Genomic DNA, 16,065 nt, shown 5'->3' on the forward strand with positions numbered 1-16,065 from the left:
CGGATGGGAGAATGGGGGGGGGAGGGGGCGGGTCGCTCGCTGACGGACGCGGCGGGGGGAGGGGGAGGGGGAGGGGGAGGGGGAGGGGGAGGGGGAGGGTCGAACGGGGTTGGCCAGCACACGGAGAGGGGCGGGGCGCGGCCGTGACTGACGGCGGGTTCCCGGCGCCGATTGGCCGGGAGCGGAAGGGGGGAGGCGTGTCCGGCGGGTCTCACGCCCGGGGGGGGGGCCGGAAGATGGCGGCGGTGGGAACCGGCACCGGCGGTGACCCCGAGCAAAGAGAGAGGAGCCGGGGTAAGAGGGAGGGGGAGGGGGAGAGGGAGAGGGAGAGGGAGAGGGGGGAGGGAGAGAGAGGGAGTCGGTGAGGGGGTAACCTGGGGGAGGGGGGAGAGACTGCACAGGATCTCCCAGAAAACCCCAGGTATGGGGGCATCTGGTTGTCAGGGAGACAGGGATGGGGGTATCTGGTTGTCAGGGAGACAGGGATGGGGGTATCTGGTTGTCAGGGAGACAGGTATGGGGGCATCTGGTTGTCAGGGAGACAGGAATGGGGGGTATCTGGTTGTCAGGGAGACAGGGATGGGGGCATCTGGTTGTCAGGGAGACAGGGATGGGGGTATCTGGTTGTCAGGGAAACAGGAATGGGGCATCTGGTTGTCAGGGAAACAGGGATGGGGGCATCTGGTTGTCAGGGAGACAGGAATGGGGGGTATCTGGTTGTCAGGGAGACAGGGATGGGGGCATCTGGTTGTCAGGGAGACAGGGATGGGGGCATCTGGTTGTCAGGGAAACAGGGATGGGGGTATCTGGTTGTCAGGGAGACAGGTATGGGGGCATCTGGTTGTCAGGGAGACAGGGATGGGGGCATCTGGTTGTCAGGGCGATTGAGGTGGCCGTATCTGGTTGTCATGGGGCACCATGATGGGGGTTCTAGTTGTCAGGAGGACTGGGATCGGGCTATATCATTGTCACGGACATCTGTAAGGGGGTTCTGGTTGTCAGGGAGACTGGGATGGGGGGGTAACTGGTTGTTAGGGATACCATGATGGATATTCTGGTTGCAGGGAGACCATGATGAGTTCTGTGGTTGTCAGGGCCACTAGGATGGGGGTATCAGGTTGTCTGGGACACTATGAAGGGGTTTCTGGTAGTAAGGGAAACCATGATGGTGTTTTAGGGTGTCAGGGAGACTGGGATGGGGGTATCTAGTTTTCAGGCAGACTGGGATGAGGTTCTGGTTGTCAGGATGTGGGAATCTGACTGTCAGGGAGACTGGGGTTGAGGTTCTGTTTGCTATACATTGCCTGGTTGTGGGGTACAGTTTCGGGGTGCTTTAGGCACTGTGCCTGGGTGTGGGGTACAGTATTGGGATACTGTAGGGACTCAGCCTGGGTGTGGGGTACAGTATTGCGATACTGTAGGCACTGTGCCTGGGTATGGGGTACAGTTTCGGAAGACTGTAGGCACTGTGCCTGGGTGTGGGGTACAGTATTGCGATACTGTAGGCACTGTGCCTGGGTATGGGGTACAGTTTCGGAAGACTGTAGGCACTGTGCCTGGGTGTGGGGTACAGTTTTGGGATCCTGTAAGCACTGTGCCTGGGTGTGGGGTACAGTTTTGGGATCCTGTAAGCACTGTGCCTGGGTGTAGGGTACAGTTTCGGGATGCTGTTGCCACTGTGCCTGGGTGTGGGGTACAGTTTTGGGATGCTGTAGGCACTGTGCCTGGGTGTGGGGTACAGTTTCGGGATACTGTAGGCACTGTGCCTGGGTGTGGGGTACAGTTTTGGGAAACTGAAGGCACTGTGCCTGGGTGTGGGGTACATTTTCGGGATACTATAGGCACTGTGTCTGGGTGTGGGGTACTGTTTTGGGATAATGTTGGCTCTGTGCCTGGAAGTTGGGTACTGTTTCGGGATACTGTAGTCACGATGCCTGGGTGTGGGGTACAGTCTCGGGATACTACAAGCACTGTGCCTGAGTGTGGGGTACAGTTTCAGGATGCTCTAGGGACTGTGTCTGGGTGTGGGGTGCTGTTTCAGGATACTGTAGGCTGAATGTGGGGTACAGTTTCGGGATACTGTAGGGACTGTGCCTGAGTGTTGGGTACAGTTTCGGGATACAGTAGTGACTGTGCCTGGGTGTGGGGTACAGTTTCGGGATGCTGTAGGCACTGTGCCTAGGTGTGTGGTACAGTCTCGGAATACTACAAGCACTGTGCCTGAGTGTGGGCTCCAGTTTCGGGATGCTCTAGGGACTGTGTCTGGGTGTAGGGTACAGTTCGGGATACTGTCGGGACTGTGCCTGAGAGTGGGGTGCTGTTTCGGGATACTGTAGGCTGAGTGTGGGGTACAGCTTCGGGATACTGTAGGCTCTGTGCCTGGGTGTGAGGTACAGTTTCAGGATGCTGTAGGCACTGTGCCTGAGTGTGGGGTACAGTTTCGGGATGCTGTAGGCACTGTGCCTGGGTGTGTGGTACAGTCTCGGGATACTACAAGCACTGTGCCTGAGTGTGGGGTACAGTCTCGGGACACTACAAGCACTGTGCCTGAGTGTGTGGTACAGTTTCGGGATGCTGTAGGCACTGTGCCTGAGTGTTGGGTACAGTTTCAGGATGCTGTAGGGACTGTGCCTGGGTGTGGGGTACAGTTTTGGGATACTGTAGGCTCTGTGTCTGGGTGTGAGGTACAGTTTCAGGATGCTGTAGGGACTGTGCCTGGGTGTGGGGTACAGTTTCAGGATGCTGTAGGGACTGTGCCTGGGTGTGGGGTACAGTTTCAGGATACTGTAGAGACTGTGCCTGGGTATGGGGTATAGTTTTGGGATACTGTAGGGACTGTGCCTGGGTGTGGGGTACAGTTTCCGGATACTGTAGGGACTGTGCCTGGGTGTGGGGTACAGTTTTGGGATACTGTAGGGACTGTGCCTGGGTGTGGGGTACAGTTTCAGGATACTGTAGGGACTGTGCCTGTGTGTGGGGTACAGTTGCGGAATGCTCTAGGGACTGTGCCTGGGTGTGGGGTACAGTTTCGGTATACTGTAGGGACTGTGCCTGGGTGTGAGGTACTGTTTCAGGATACTGTAGGGACTGTGTCTGAGTGTGGGGTACAGTTTCGGTATACTGTAGGGACTGTGCCTGGGTGTGAGTTACAGTTTCGGGATACTGTAGGGACTGTGCCTGTGTGTGGGGTACAGTTGCGGAATGCTCTAGGGACTGTGCCTGGGTGTGGGGTACAGTTTCGGTATACTGTAGGGACTGTGCCTGGGTGTGAGGTACAGTTTCGGTATACTGTAGGGACTGTGCCTGGGTGTGGGGTACAGTTTCGGTATACTGTAGGGACTGTGCCTGGGTGTGAGGTACAGTTTCGGTATACTGTAGGGACTGTGCCTGGGTGTGAAGTACAGTTTCGGTATACTGTAGGGACTGTGCCTGGGTGTGAGGTACAGTTTCGGGATACTGTAGGGACTGTGCCTGGGTGTGAGGTACAGTTTCGGGATACTGTAGGGACTGTGCCTGTGTGTGGGGTACAGTTGCGGAATGCTCTAGGGACTGTGCCTGGGTGTGAGGTAAGTTTCGGGATACTGTAGGGACTGTGCCTGGGTGTGGGGTACAGTTTTGGGATACTGTAGGGACTGTGCCTGGGTGTGGAGTACAGTTTCGGGGTACTATAGGGACTGTGCCTGAGTGTGGGGTACAGTTTCAGGATACTGTAGGGACTGTGCCTGGGTGTGGGGTGCAGTTTCGGGATGCTCTAGGGACTGTGCCTGGGTGTGAGGTACAGTTTCGGGATACTGTAGGGACTGTGCCTGGGTGTGGGGTACAGTTTCGGGATACTGTAGGGACTGTGCCTGGGTGTGGGGTACAGTTTCGGGATACTGTACGGATTGTGCCTGAGTGTGGGCTCCAGTTTCGGGATGCTCTAGGGACTGTGCCTGGGTGTAGGGTACAGTTCGGGATACTGTCGGGACTGTGCCTGAGAGTGGGGTGCTGTTTCGGGATACTGTAGGCTGAGTGTGGGGTACAGCTTCGGGATACTGTAGGCTCTGTGCCTGGGTGTGAGGTACAGTTTCAGGATGCTGTAGGCACTGTGCCTGAGTGTGGGGTACAGTTTCGGGATGCTGTAGGCACTGTGCCTGGGTGTGTGGTACAGTCTCGGGATACTACAAGCACTGTGCCTGAGTGTGGGGTACAGTCTCGGGATACTACAAGCACTGTGTCTGTGTGTGGGGTACAGTTTCGGGATGCTGTAGGCACTGTGCCTGAGTGTGGGGTTCAGTTTCGGGATACTACAAGCACTGTGCCTGAGTGTGGGGTACAGTTTCGGGATGCTGTAGGCACTGTGCCTGGGTGTGTGGTATAGTCTCGGGACACTACAAGCACTGTGCCTGGGTGTGGGGTACAGTTTCGGGATGCTGTAGGCACTGTGCCTGAGTGTGGGGTACAGTTTCAGGATGCTGTAGGCTCTGTGCCTGGGTGTGGGGTACAGTTTCAGGATGCTGTAGGGACTGTGCCTGGGTGTGGGGTACAGTTTCAGGATACTGTAGAGACTGTGCCTGGGTATGGGGTATAGTTTTGGGATACTGTAGGGACTGTGCCTGGGTGTGGGGTACAGTTTCCGGATACTGTAGGGACTGTGCCTGGGTGTGGGGTACAGTTTCAGGATACTGTAGGGACTGTGCCTGGGTGTGGGGTACAGTTTTGGTATACTGTAGGGACTGTGCCTGAGTGTGAGGTACAGTTTCAGGATACTGTAGGCTCTGTGCCTGGGTGTGAGGTACAGTTTCAGGATGCTGTAGGCACTGTGCCTGAGTGTGGGGTACAGTTTCGGTATACTGTAGGGACTGTGCCTGGGTGTGGGGTACAGTTGCGGAATGCTCTAGGGACTGTGCCTGGGTGTGAGGTACAGTTTCGGGATACTGTAGGGACTGTGCCTGAGTGTGGGGTACAGTCTCGGGATACTGTAGGGACTGTGCCTGGGTGTGAGGTACAGTTTCGGTATACTGTAGGGACTGTGCCTGAGTGTGAGGTACAGTTTCGGGATACTGTAGGGACTGTGCCTGGGTGTGGGGTACAGTTGCGGAATGCTCTAGGGACTGTGCCTGGGTGTGGGGTACAGTTGCGGAATGCTCTAGGGACTGTGCCTGGGTGTGAGGTAAGTTTCAGGATACTGTAGGGACTGTGCCTGGGTGTGGGGTACAGTTTTGGGATACTGTAGGGACTGTGCCTGGGTGTGGAGTACAGTTTCGGGGTACTATAGGGACTGTGCCTGAGTGTCGGGTACAGTTTCAGGATACTGTAGGGACTGTGCCTGGGTGTGGGGTACAGTTTCGGGATGCTCTAGGGACTGTGCCTGGGTGTGAGGTACAGTTTCGGGATACTGTAGGGACTGTGCCTGGGTGAAGGGTACAGTTTCGGGATACTGTAGGGACTGTGCCTGGGTGTGGGGTACAGTTTCAGGATACTGTAGGGACTGTGCCTGAGTGTGGGGTACAGTCTCGGAATGCTCTAGGGACTGTGCCTGGGTGTGGGGTACAGTTTCAGGATACTGTAGGCACTGTGCCTGGATGTGGGGTACAGTTTCAGGATGCTGTAGGGACTGTGCCTGAGTGTGGGGTACAGTCTCGGGATACTGTAGGGACTGTGCCTGGGTGTGGGGTACAGTTTCGGGATACTGTAGGGACTGTGCCTGAGTGTGGGGTACAGTCTCGGGATACTTCAAGCACTGTGCCTGGGTGTGGGGTACAGTCTCGGAATGCTCTAGGGACTGTGCCAGGGTGTGCGGTACAGTTTTGTGATGCTCTAGGGACTGTGCCTGTGTGTGCAGTAGAGTTTCAAGATACTGTAGGCTCTGTGTCTGGGTGTGAGGTACAGTTTCAGGGTACTGTAGGGACTGTGTCTGGATGTGGGGTAAATATCAAGATACTGTAGGCACTGTGCCTGGCAGTGGGGTACAGTTTCGGGATACTATAGGGACTGTGCCTGTGTGTGGGGTACAGTTTCAGGATACTGTAGGCACTGTGCCTGAGTGTGGGGTGCTGTTTCGGGATACTGTAGGCTGAGTGTGGGGTACAGTTTTGGGATACTGAAGGCACTGTGCCTGGGTGTGGGATACCGTTTCGGGATACTGTAGGCACTGTGTCTGGGTGTGGGGTACTGTTTTGGGATACTGTAGGCACTGTGTCTGGGTGTGGGGTACTATTTTGGGATACTGTAGGCTCTGTGCCTGGAAGTGGGGTACAGTCTCGGAAAACCTAGGGACTGTGCCTGGGTGAGGGGTACAGTTTGCGAATACTGTAGGCTCTGTGCCTGGGTGTGAGGTACAGTTTTGGGTTACTGTAGGGACTGTGCCTGGGTGAGGGGTACAGCTTCGGGATACTGTAGGGACTGTGCCTGGGTGTGGGGTACAGCTTTGGGATACTGTAGGGACTGTGCCTGGGTGTGAGGTACAGTTTCAAGTTACTGTAGGGACTGTGCCTGGGTGTGGGGTACAGTCTCGGGATAGAGTAGGCTCTGTGCCTGTGTGTGGGTTACAGTCTCGGCATATTGTAGGTACTGCGCCTGGGTATGGGGTACAGTCTCGGGATACTGTAGGCACTGTGCCTGGGCATGGGGTACAGTCTCGGGATACTGTAGGCACTGCGTCTGGGCATGGGGTACAGTCTCGGGATACTGTAGGCGCTGCGTCTGGGCATGGGGTACAGTCTCGGGATACTGTAGGCACTGCGTCTGGGCATGGGGTACAGTCTCGGGATACTGTAGGCACTGCGTCTGGGCATGGGGTACAGTCTCGGGATACTGTAGGCACTGCGTCTGGATGTGGGGTACCGTTTCGGGACATTCTAATCTCTGTGTCTGGTGTGCTTTCTCAAATAACCTGTGTCATTATCGCGATGGTGGTGTTTGTGTGTTCCTCATGTCTCTAAAGCCTGGTCTGCTCTTTGTTAAAAATGATTGATAACCAGTTGCAATATGGTTCGGGTTCAATTCAGCCTGTTCAGATATTTTCTCATCAGCCTGCTCCAAGAAGTTGCGATACTCCGCGGCCAGTAGGTTTTAATCCCGAGCCTCCTGGCTCAGAGGTCTGGACACAGTAGCCCCCTGCATCAATCCCCACACTTATTCCCCCTTTTTAACCCGCTCCTCGGGATCTGTGTGATTTTTGAAGCTGGTAGATCTTGTTTCTCCTCTTCCCCCTTGCCCAATAAAAGTTGGGAGAGTTTGCGTGCACGTGAGTCACTCGGCTGCCCTTGGAACTGTTGTGCTATCAGGGCCAGAAGGAATGCGTGCAGCCTCATAATTTATTCAGACAGGAAGATAAAAGGCTGAAGGGCGTTCAGGCAGAGCTGAGCTGAGCTGAGCTGTCCGAGTTGGAGAGAGGAACTCGTGCTGTCTCTCTCAGAACAGTCAGAGAGTAAATTCAGGCTGTCCCCTGCCACGAGGAGGGTCTTCCATGGACTGGAAGACGGCAGGTAAAATTAATCTACTGTTGTCTGTTCATTCAGGTATCGCTGCCTGAGACTGCCTTCAGCAGCCCTGCCTGAACCACTGCGGTCTGTTCAGTGTTGGGTCACCCACAATACAGGATGGGGAGAGACGTGGGGGAGAGAGAGAGAGAGAGGGGAAGGTGGGTAGGTGAGAAGGTGGGAAGAGATGTGGGGGGGGGGGAGGGGGGGGGAGGGAAGAGGTGGCGTTGGGGAGGTCGTTTTGGGCAGGGGTAGAGAGAGGGTGACGGAGAGCGAATGAGACAAGGAAGTGGGGAGAGAGAGGGAGCGGGGAGATGTGGGGAAACAGGGAGCAAGTGAGGAGCAGAGTTGGAGAGGAGACAGATTGTCCTGGTTTTGACTGACCAGGGGAGTGTAGGGGAGATAGACCCATGGATGTCAAAGTCAGACACGTACCTTTGGAGGGCCCACTCTTTTTTCGTGTCCCGTCTCCCTCCTGCCTTTTGCAGTCAGCCTTTTCTGCCTGTCTCTCCTGATTACCCACAGCTATTTCCCTTCTCGCCCCTCAGTTTGTCTCATTTCCTCCATCCTGGTCGCTGACACTTTCCCTTCCTCCTCAGCTCCCTCAATCCATCGTCATCCCTCCCACCCCATGCTACCTGTGACCCTGTATCAATTCACAAACTTCATGTTCTTCCCAACCTCCACTGAATTAATCAGAAATTATTCCCATGTCTCACACACTCCTCATAGCCACCTCACAATCCACAAACTAATCCCTCTTTCCCACTCACTCCCTATAGGGCTGTATGAATCCCCAAACTAATCCCACTGCTGTCTTCCCACAGTCCTGTGTCAATCCTCAAATTAATCCCACTGCCCCAATCTCTCCCCATAGCCCTGTATCAGTCCCCACACTAATCCCACTGCCCTGCTCTGTCCCCATAGCCCTGTATCAATCCCCACACTAATCCCACTGCCCTGCTCTCTCCCCATAGCCCTGTATCAATCCCCACACTAATCCCACTGCCCTGCTCTCTCCCCATAGCCCTGTATCAGTCCCCACACTAATCCCACTGCCCTGCTCTGTCCCCATAGCCCTGTATCAATCCCCACACTAATCCCACTGCCCTGCTCTGTCCCCATAGCCCTGTATCAGTCCCCACACTAATCCCACTGCCCTGCTCTCTCCCCATAGCCCTGTATCAGTCCCCACACTAATCCCACTGCCCTGCTCTGTCCCCATAGCCCTGTATCAGTCCCCACACTAATCCCACTGCCCTGCTCTGTCACCATAGCCCTGTATCAGTCCCCACACTAATCCCACTGCCCTGCTCTGTCCCCATAGCCCTGTATCAGTCCCCACACTAATCCCACTGCTCCTGCTTTCTCCCCATAGCCCTGTATCAGTCCCCACACTAATCCCACTGCTCCTGCTTTCTCCCCATAGCCCTGTATCAGTCCCCACACTAATCCCACTGCCCCATTTTTTCCCATAGCCCTGTATCAGTCCCTACACTAATCCCACTGCCCTGCTCTGTCCCCATAACCCTGTATCAATCCCCACACTAATCCCACTGCTCCTGCTTTCTCCCCATAGCCCTGTATCAGTCCCCACACTAATCCCACTGCCCCATTTTTTCCCATAGCCCTGTATCAGTCCCTACACTAATCCCACTGCCCTGCTCTGTCCCCATAACCCTGTATCAATCCCCACACTAATCCCACTGCCCCGCTCTCTCCCCATAGCCCTGTATCAGTCCCCACACTAATCCCACTGCCCCGCTCTCTCCCCATAGCCCTGTATCAGTCCACACACTAATCCCACTGCCCTGCTCTGTCCCCATAACCCTGTATCAATCCCCACACTAATCCCACTGCCCCGTTCTCTCCCCATAGCCCTGTATCAATCCCCACACTAATCCCACTGCCCCGCTCTGTCCCCATAGCCCTGTATCAGTCCCCACACTAATCCCACTGATCTGCTCTCTCCCCATAGCCCTGTATCAATCCCCACACTAATCCCACTGCCCCGTTCTCTCCCCATAGCCCTGTATCAATCCCCACACTAATCCCACTGCCCCATGCTCTCCCCATAGCCCTGTATCAATCCCCACACTAATCCCACTGCCCCGTTCTCTCCCCATAGCCCTGTATCAGTCCACACACTAATCCCACTGCCCCGTTCTCTCCCCATAGCCCTGTATCAATCCCCACACTAATCCCACTGCCCTGCTCTCTCTCCCCATGTACAGTGACATTCTGAAGTCGGCGTGCTACCACAGTGAATCACCTCACACTTTTATATACACCGTTTGGCACTTCCTGGCACCCAATGTGCCCCCCATGTGCCCTTTCCAGATTCCTCGTGTCCTCCTAGAACCCCAACAACAGCTACGTCAGAATCCCACTCATTGACTACAGTTCAGCCTTCAACACTATTATCCCCTCGAGACTGATTACTAAACTTAGCGATCTCAGACTAAGCCCCACTCTCTGCAAAAGGGCTATGGGGCGATTTGGTACTCAGTGCCTGAGAAGTAGAGGCTGAAGCTCCAACTGAACTGTACATCACTGTGCACTAAAATTAACCCCTGCCACTCTGCCCACATCGTTCTGTCAGTGATTTCAAATCCATACTCCCTCCCTCTCTGGTTATCGGCACCTCTGCTAAGAGGGGAGCAGGTCCTTCCTATCCACTCTTATCTCAGCCACCCATTAGTTTACAAACCTCGATGGGCCGAACAGCCTGCAGGGATTCTAAGTCAGAGCTCAGGCTCCTCATTTCGAAAGGAGCTGGGCCTGGGTGAAAGGAACAGAGAATAATCCATCCAAGTCTACTGATGCTGCAGGAGAAATTGAATTGAAGTGAATTGAATTGATTGTCACGTGTCCCAAGACACAGTGGAAAGCTTTGTTTTGTGAGCAATACAGGCAGATCACAGAGTTAATGAGCATAGATCGTGAATAATAGGTAAACAGCGACAAAAACAAAACCACAGGGACAGGCGAATGTTAAGAGTTTGTGAGTCCGTTCAGTATTCTAACAACAGGAGGGTAGAAACTGTTTTGAAACCGCCTGGTGTGTGTGTTCAGGTTTCTGTACCTTCTCCCCGATGGTAGAGGTTGTAGATAAACATTGTCAGGGTGGGGTGGATCTTTGAGAATGCTGGCGGCCTTTCCTTGACAGTGGGACCTGGGAGATGGATTCTCTAGATGGGAGGTTGGCCTTTGTGATTCTCCAGGCCGAGTTCCCCACTCTCTGTAACCGTCTCCGATCTTGAATGGTACAGTTGCCAAACCAGGTAGTGATACATCCAGACAGAATGCTCTCGATGGTGCACCTATAAAAGTTGACAAGGGTATTCACCGTCATGGCAAATTTCCTCAGCTGACTGAGGAAGAAGAGACGTTGTTGGGCCTTTGTAACCAGTGTGTCCACATGAAGAGCCCAAGAAAGCTTGTTGTGGATGACCACTCCCCGGAGCTTGACCCTCTCCACTCGTTCCACCTCTGTGCTGTTAATGTGTGTGTGTGGGGGGGGCGGGTGGGGGGGGGGGGGGGGGGAGGGAGCATGAGGAACATCCTGCCAAAAGTCAATAATGAGTTCCTTGGTTTTGCCAACGTTGAGAGCTAGGTTGTTCTCAGTGCACCATTTTTCCCGGTCTTCCACCTCCCACCTGCAGTCTGTTTCATCACCATCTGAGATCCGTCTGACTATGGTGGTGTCATCAGTGACCTTGTAAATGGCATCAGTCTGGTATTTGGTGACACAGTCATGGGTATACAGTGAGTACAGTAGGGGGCTGAGTACACACCCCCCTGGGGGGGCTCCAGTGTTGAGTGTTAGTGAGGGTGAAATATTGTCCCCAGTCTTCACTAATTGTGGCCTGTGGGTCAGGAAACTGAGGATCCAATTGCAGAGAGAGGGGCTTAGTCCGAGATCACCAAGTTTAGTAATCAGTCTCGAGGGGATAATAGTGTTGAAGGCTGAACTGTAGTCAATTAGTGGGATTCTGACGTAGCTGTTGTTGGTATACTATGAGGACACGAGGAATCTGGAAAGGGCATGTGGGGGGCATATTGGGTGCTAGGAAGTGCCAAACGGTGTATATAAAAGTGTGAGGTGATTCACTGTGGTAGCATGCTGACTTCAGAATGTCACTGTTCAGAGAGACTTGGGCGTACAGAAGTGTTGCAGCTAATGCGAGCGACTGAAAAGTCAAACAATATGTTAGCCTTGATTATAAAGGTGTTCTCAACTGAAGAAATCTTGTACGGGGCATCGCTGAGAGCTGACGACTGTGTTTACTGCTTTGACACTGTGTATGCGTGTGAAATAGGAACCGAAGTGGACCATTTGACCTTTTGTGCTGATTATTGAAAAGCACAGGAAGCTCCAGGGGTAGGCAAGGGGCTGTGTGACCTCCTCCTCCTGTTTGTTCATGTTGAGTTTGCAGGTCAATGATGGATATCGAGGACAACAAAATTACATCACTTTAACACCCCTTCTACGTGGAGACAGGTCCAAAGGTGCTTGGCAGGCGTGTGATCAGGCAGCAAAGGCTGAGGCAATCCATTGGCGTTTGCTTCACAACAGCCGACAGTAGGGAAGAAAGGAATCCGCGTGGGGAGATGTGACACCAGCTATCACGTTGCTTTCGCTGCCACTGTCACTCCCTCTTTGTCCACCCACGGAGCTGAGTCAGATCATGAATTAGTCACGAGTACAGTCACAGCTCTTGCTCCTTGTTTACTGGCTTTTTTTAAATTTCAAAAATATACTTTATTCATAAAATGATTTGATGGTCTGTACATTTGGTCATGCCGTACATATGTCAACATTTACAAACACAGATTCAAATTTATCATTTATACAGGTCTTTGTAGTGTGGCACTACCTCAATACATCATTCCCTTAATCCGGACACATCCCGCTGTGGGGCACTACCTCAATACATCATTCCCTTAATCCGGACACATCCCACTGTGGGGCACTACCTCAATACATCATTCCCTTAATCCGGACACATCCCACTGTGGGGCACTACCTCAATACATCATTCCCTTAATCCTGACACATCCCACTGTGGGGCACTACCTCAGTATGTCATTCCCTTAACCCTGACACATCCCACTGTGGGGCACTACCTCAGTATGTCATTCCCTTAACCCTGACACATCCCACTGTGTGGCACTACCTCAGTACATCATTCCCTTAATCCTGACACATCCCACTGTGGGGCACTACCTCAGTATGTCATTCCCTTAATCCTGACACATCCCACTGTGTGGCAGTACCTCAGTATGTCATTCCCTTAACCCTGACACATCCCACTGTGTGGCACTACCTCAGTATGTCATTCCCTTAATCCTGACACATCCCACTGTGTGGCACTACCTCAGTATGTCATTCCCTTAACCCTGACACATCCCACTGTGTGGCACTACCTCAGTATGTCATCCCCTTAACCCTAACACATCCCGCTGTGGGGCACTACCTCAGTATGTCATTCCCTTAACCCTGACACATCCCACTGTGTGGCACTACCTCAGTACATCATTCCCTTAATCCTGACACATCCCACTGTGGGGCACTACCTCAGTATGTCATTCCCTTAATCCTGACACATCCCACTGTGTGGCACTACCTCAGTACATCATTCCCTTAATCCTGACACATCCCACTGTGTGGCAGTACCTCAGTATGTCATTCCCTTAACCCTGACACATCCCACTGTGTGGCACTACCTCAGTATGTCATTCCCTTAACCCTGACACATCCCACTGTGTGGCACTACCTCAGTGTGTCATTCCCTTATCCCTGACACATCCCGCTGTGGGGCACTACCTCAGTATGTCATTCCCTTAACCCTGACACATCCCGCTGTGGGGCACTACCTCAGTACATCATTCCCTTAATCCTGAATCATCCCGCTGTGGGGCAGTACCTCAGTATGTCATTCCCTTAACCCTGACACATCCCGCTGTGGGGCACTACCTCAGTATGCGGTTCCCTTAACCCTGACACAACCCACTGTGTGGCACTACCTCAGTATGTCATTCCCTTATCCCTGACACATCCCACTGTGTGGCACTACCTCAGTATGTCATTCCCTTATCCCTGACACATCCCACTGTGTGGCACTACCTCAGTATGTCATTCCCTTATCCCTGACACATCCCACTGTGTGGCACTACCTCAGTATGTCATTCCCTTATCCCTGACACATCCCACTGTGTGGCACTACCTCAGTATGTCATTCCCTTAACCCTGACATATCCCGCTGTGTGGCACTACCTCAGTATGTCATTCCCTTAACCCTGACACATCCCGCTGTGTGGCACTACCTCAGTATGCGGTTCCCTTAACCCTGACACATCCCGCTGTGGGGCACTACCTCAGTATGTCATTCCCTTAACCCTGACACATCCCACTGTGGGGCACTACCTCAGTATGCGGTTCCCTTAACCCTGACACATCCCACTGTGGGGCACTACCTCAGTATGTCATTCCCTTAACCCTGACACATCCCACTGTGGGGCACTACCTCAGTATGTCGTTCCCTTAACCCTGACACATCCCACTGTGGGGCACTACCTCAGTATGACGTTCCCTTAACCCTGACACATCCCGCTGTGGGGCACTACCTCAGTATGTCATTCCCTTAACCCTGACACATCCCGCTGTGGGGCACTACCTCAGTATGCGGTTCCCTTAACCCTGACACATCCCACTGTGGGGCACTACCTCAGTAAGTCATTCCCTTAACCCTGACACATCCCGCTGTGTGGCACTACCTCAGTACGTCATTCCCTTAACCCTGACACATCCCACTGTGGGGCGCTACCTCAGTACGTCATTCCCTTAACCCTGACACATCCCGCTGTGGGGCACTACCTCAGTACGTCATTCCCTTAACCCTGACACATCCCACTGTGTGGCACTACCTCAGTATGCGGTTCCCTTAACCCTGACACATCCCACTGTGGGGCACTACCTCAGTATGTCATTCCCTTAACCCTGACACATCCCACTGTGTGGCACTACCTCAATATGCAGTTCCCTTAACCCTGACACATCCCACTGTATGGCACTACCTCAGTATGTCATTCCCTTAACCCTGACACATCCCACTGTGGGGCACTACCTCAGTATGTCATTCCCTTAACCCTGACACATCCCACTGTGTGGCACTACCTCAGTACATCATTCCCTTAACCCTGACACATCCCGCTGTGGGGCACTACCTCAGTACGTCATTCCCTTAACCCTGACACATCCCACTGTGGGGCACTACCTCAGTATGCGGTTCCCTTAACCCTGACACAACCCACTGTGTGGCACTGCCTCGGTACGTCATTCCCTTAACCCTGACACATCCCACTGTGTGGCACTACCTCAGTGAGGCCACGCCTGGGGTTTTGTGCGCACAGTTGTGGCCTCCTTATCTGAGGAAGATGTTCTGACTGTGGAGGAAGTACAGGGAAGGTTTACCAGACTGTCTCCTGGGATGGATTAGGAGAAAATGAGGTCTGCAGATGCTGGTGATCAGAGTCGAGAGTGCGGTGCTGGAAAAGCGCAGCAGGTCAGGCAGCACTCCCTTGTCATGGCCTTCCCTCAACCCTGACCCTTCCCTGATGAAGGGCCTCTGCCCGAAAACGTCGATTCGGCTGCGTCTCAGATATCGTGCTTTTCCAGCACCATACTCTCGACGCTGTTTCCTGGTATGAAGCAAGACTGGATCAATGAGGACTGTGCTCAAAAATGAGGACTGTGTTCATGCCAAAATGTAGCATAATTTGAAGTAGGAGTTCAATATCCAGAGGAACCTCGATTATCCGCAGATTGGATTATCCGGCAAGATTGCAAGGTCCCGATGCCTGGCTAAACGATGTTGTCTGGCATTCGATTATCCAGGCTTTGATTAACCAAACAAAAAACTCTCCACCCGTATCCTTCAGATAATCGCGGGTCCTCTGGAGTTCTGAGATGGAAAGGTATCAAAGGAGATGGGGTGAGTGTGGGTGCAGGGTGCGGAGTTGGATGAGCAGCCATGGTCATATTAAATGGTGGGGCAGGCTTGAAGGGCCCAACGGCCTACTGCTGTGCCTTGTTTTCTATGTTTCTGTTCCCAGTCTGTGTTTCGAGACGCCCGTTTAATTCACAGTAAATAGGTTTTAGTTGGTCCCAAGTTCCCACATTATTGGTTCTGCAGCTGCCTTGGGATAGCCATAAATCACGATCATTATTCAGCCAGAACCTTAATTAGTCAATGCACTGCAATTACAATGTTAAACGAGTCTTTAATAAACAGGGGGAGCAAGGCTTGGAAGGAGGCAGCAAAGACGCCTCCTGTCTGAAGTTGTGCACTTCAAAGAGCCTGCTCTTTGCCTTCGAGTCTGAGGCCACACTCTCCAGCCAATCGAGCTCTTCCTAGTAATGCAGGGAATGTGGCAAACACTTGGTGCACAGCAAGCTCCCACAAGCATCAGGTGATCAGGAGAAGAGAGTCTGTTTTCGTGATTTTGGTTGGGAGATAAATATTGACCTCAGGACTCCAGGGAAAACTCCCCTGCTGTTCTGCCAGTAACACCATGACATTTTTAACACTCACTTGAG

General features: G+C 53.2%; 1 protein-coding gene across 1 annotated transcript in view; it reads left to right on the forward strand.

The window, feature by feature from the left end:
* Positions 1-209: 209 nt before the first annotated feature.
* The window catches only part of LOC140458724 (hormone-sensitive lipase-like), a 42,937-nt gene continuing 27,081 nt past the window's right edge, over positions 210-16,065 (forward strand). The window contains exon 1 of the mRNA XM_072553386.1: positions 210-294. Within this exon, the coding sequence (XP_072409487.1) occupies positions 237-294 (58 nt within the window). The 5' untranslated portion in view covers positions 210-236. The remainder of the gene's footprint in view (positions 295-16,065) is intronic.

This window comes from Chiloscyllium punctatum, chromosome 34, assembly GCF_047496795.1.
Source record: "Chiloscyllium punctatum isolate Juve2018m chromosome 34, sChiPun1.3, whole genome shotgun sequence".
Taxonomy (NCBI): Eukaryota; Metazoa; Chordata; class Chondrichthyes; order Orectolobiformes; family Hemiscylliidae; genus Chiloscyllium; species Chiloscyllium punctatum.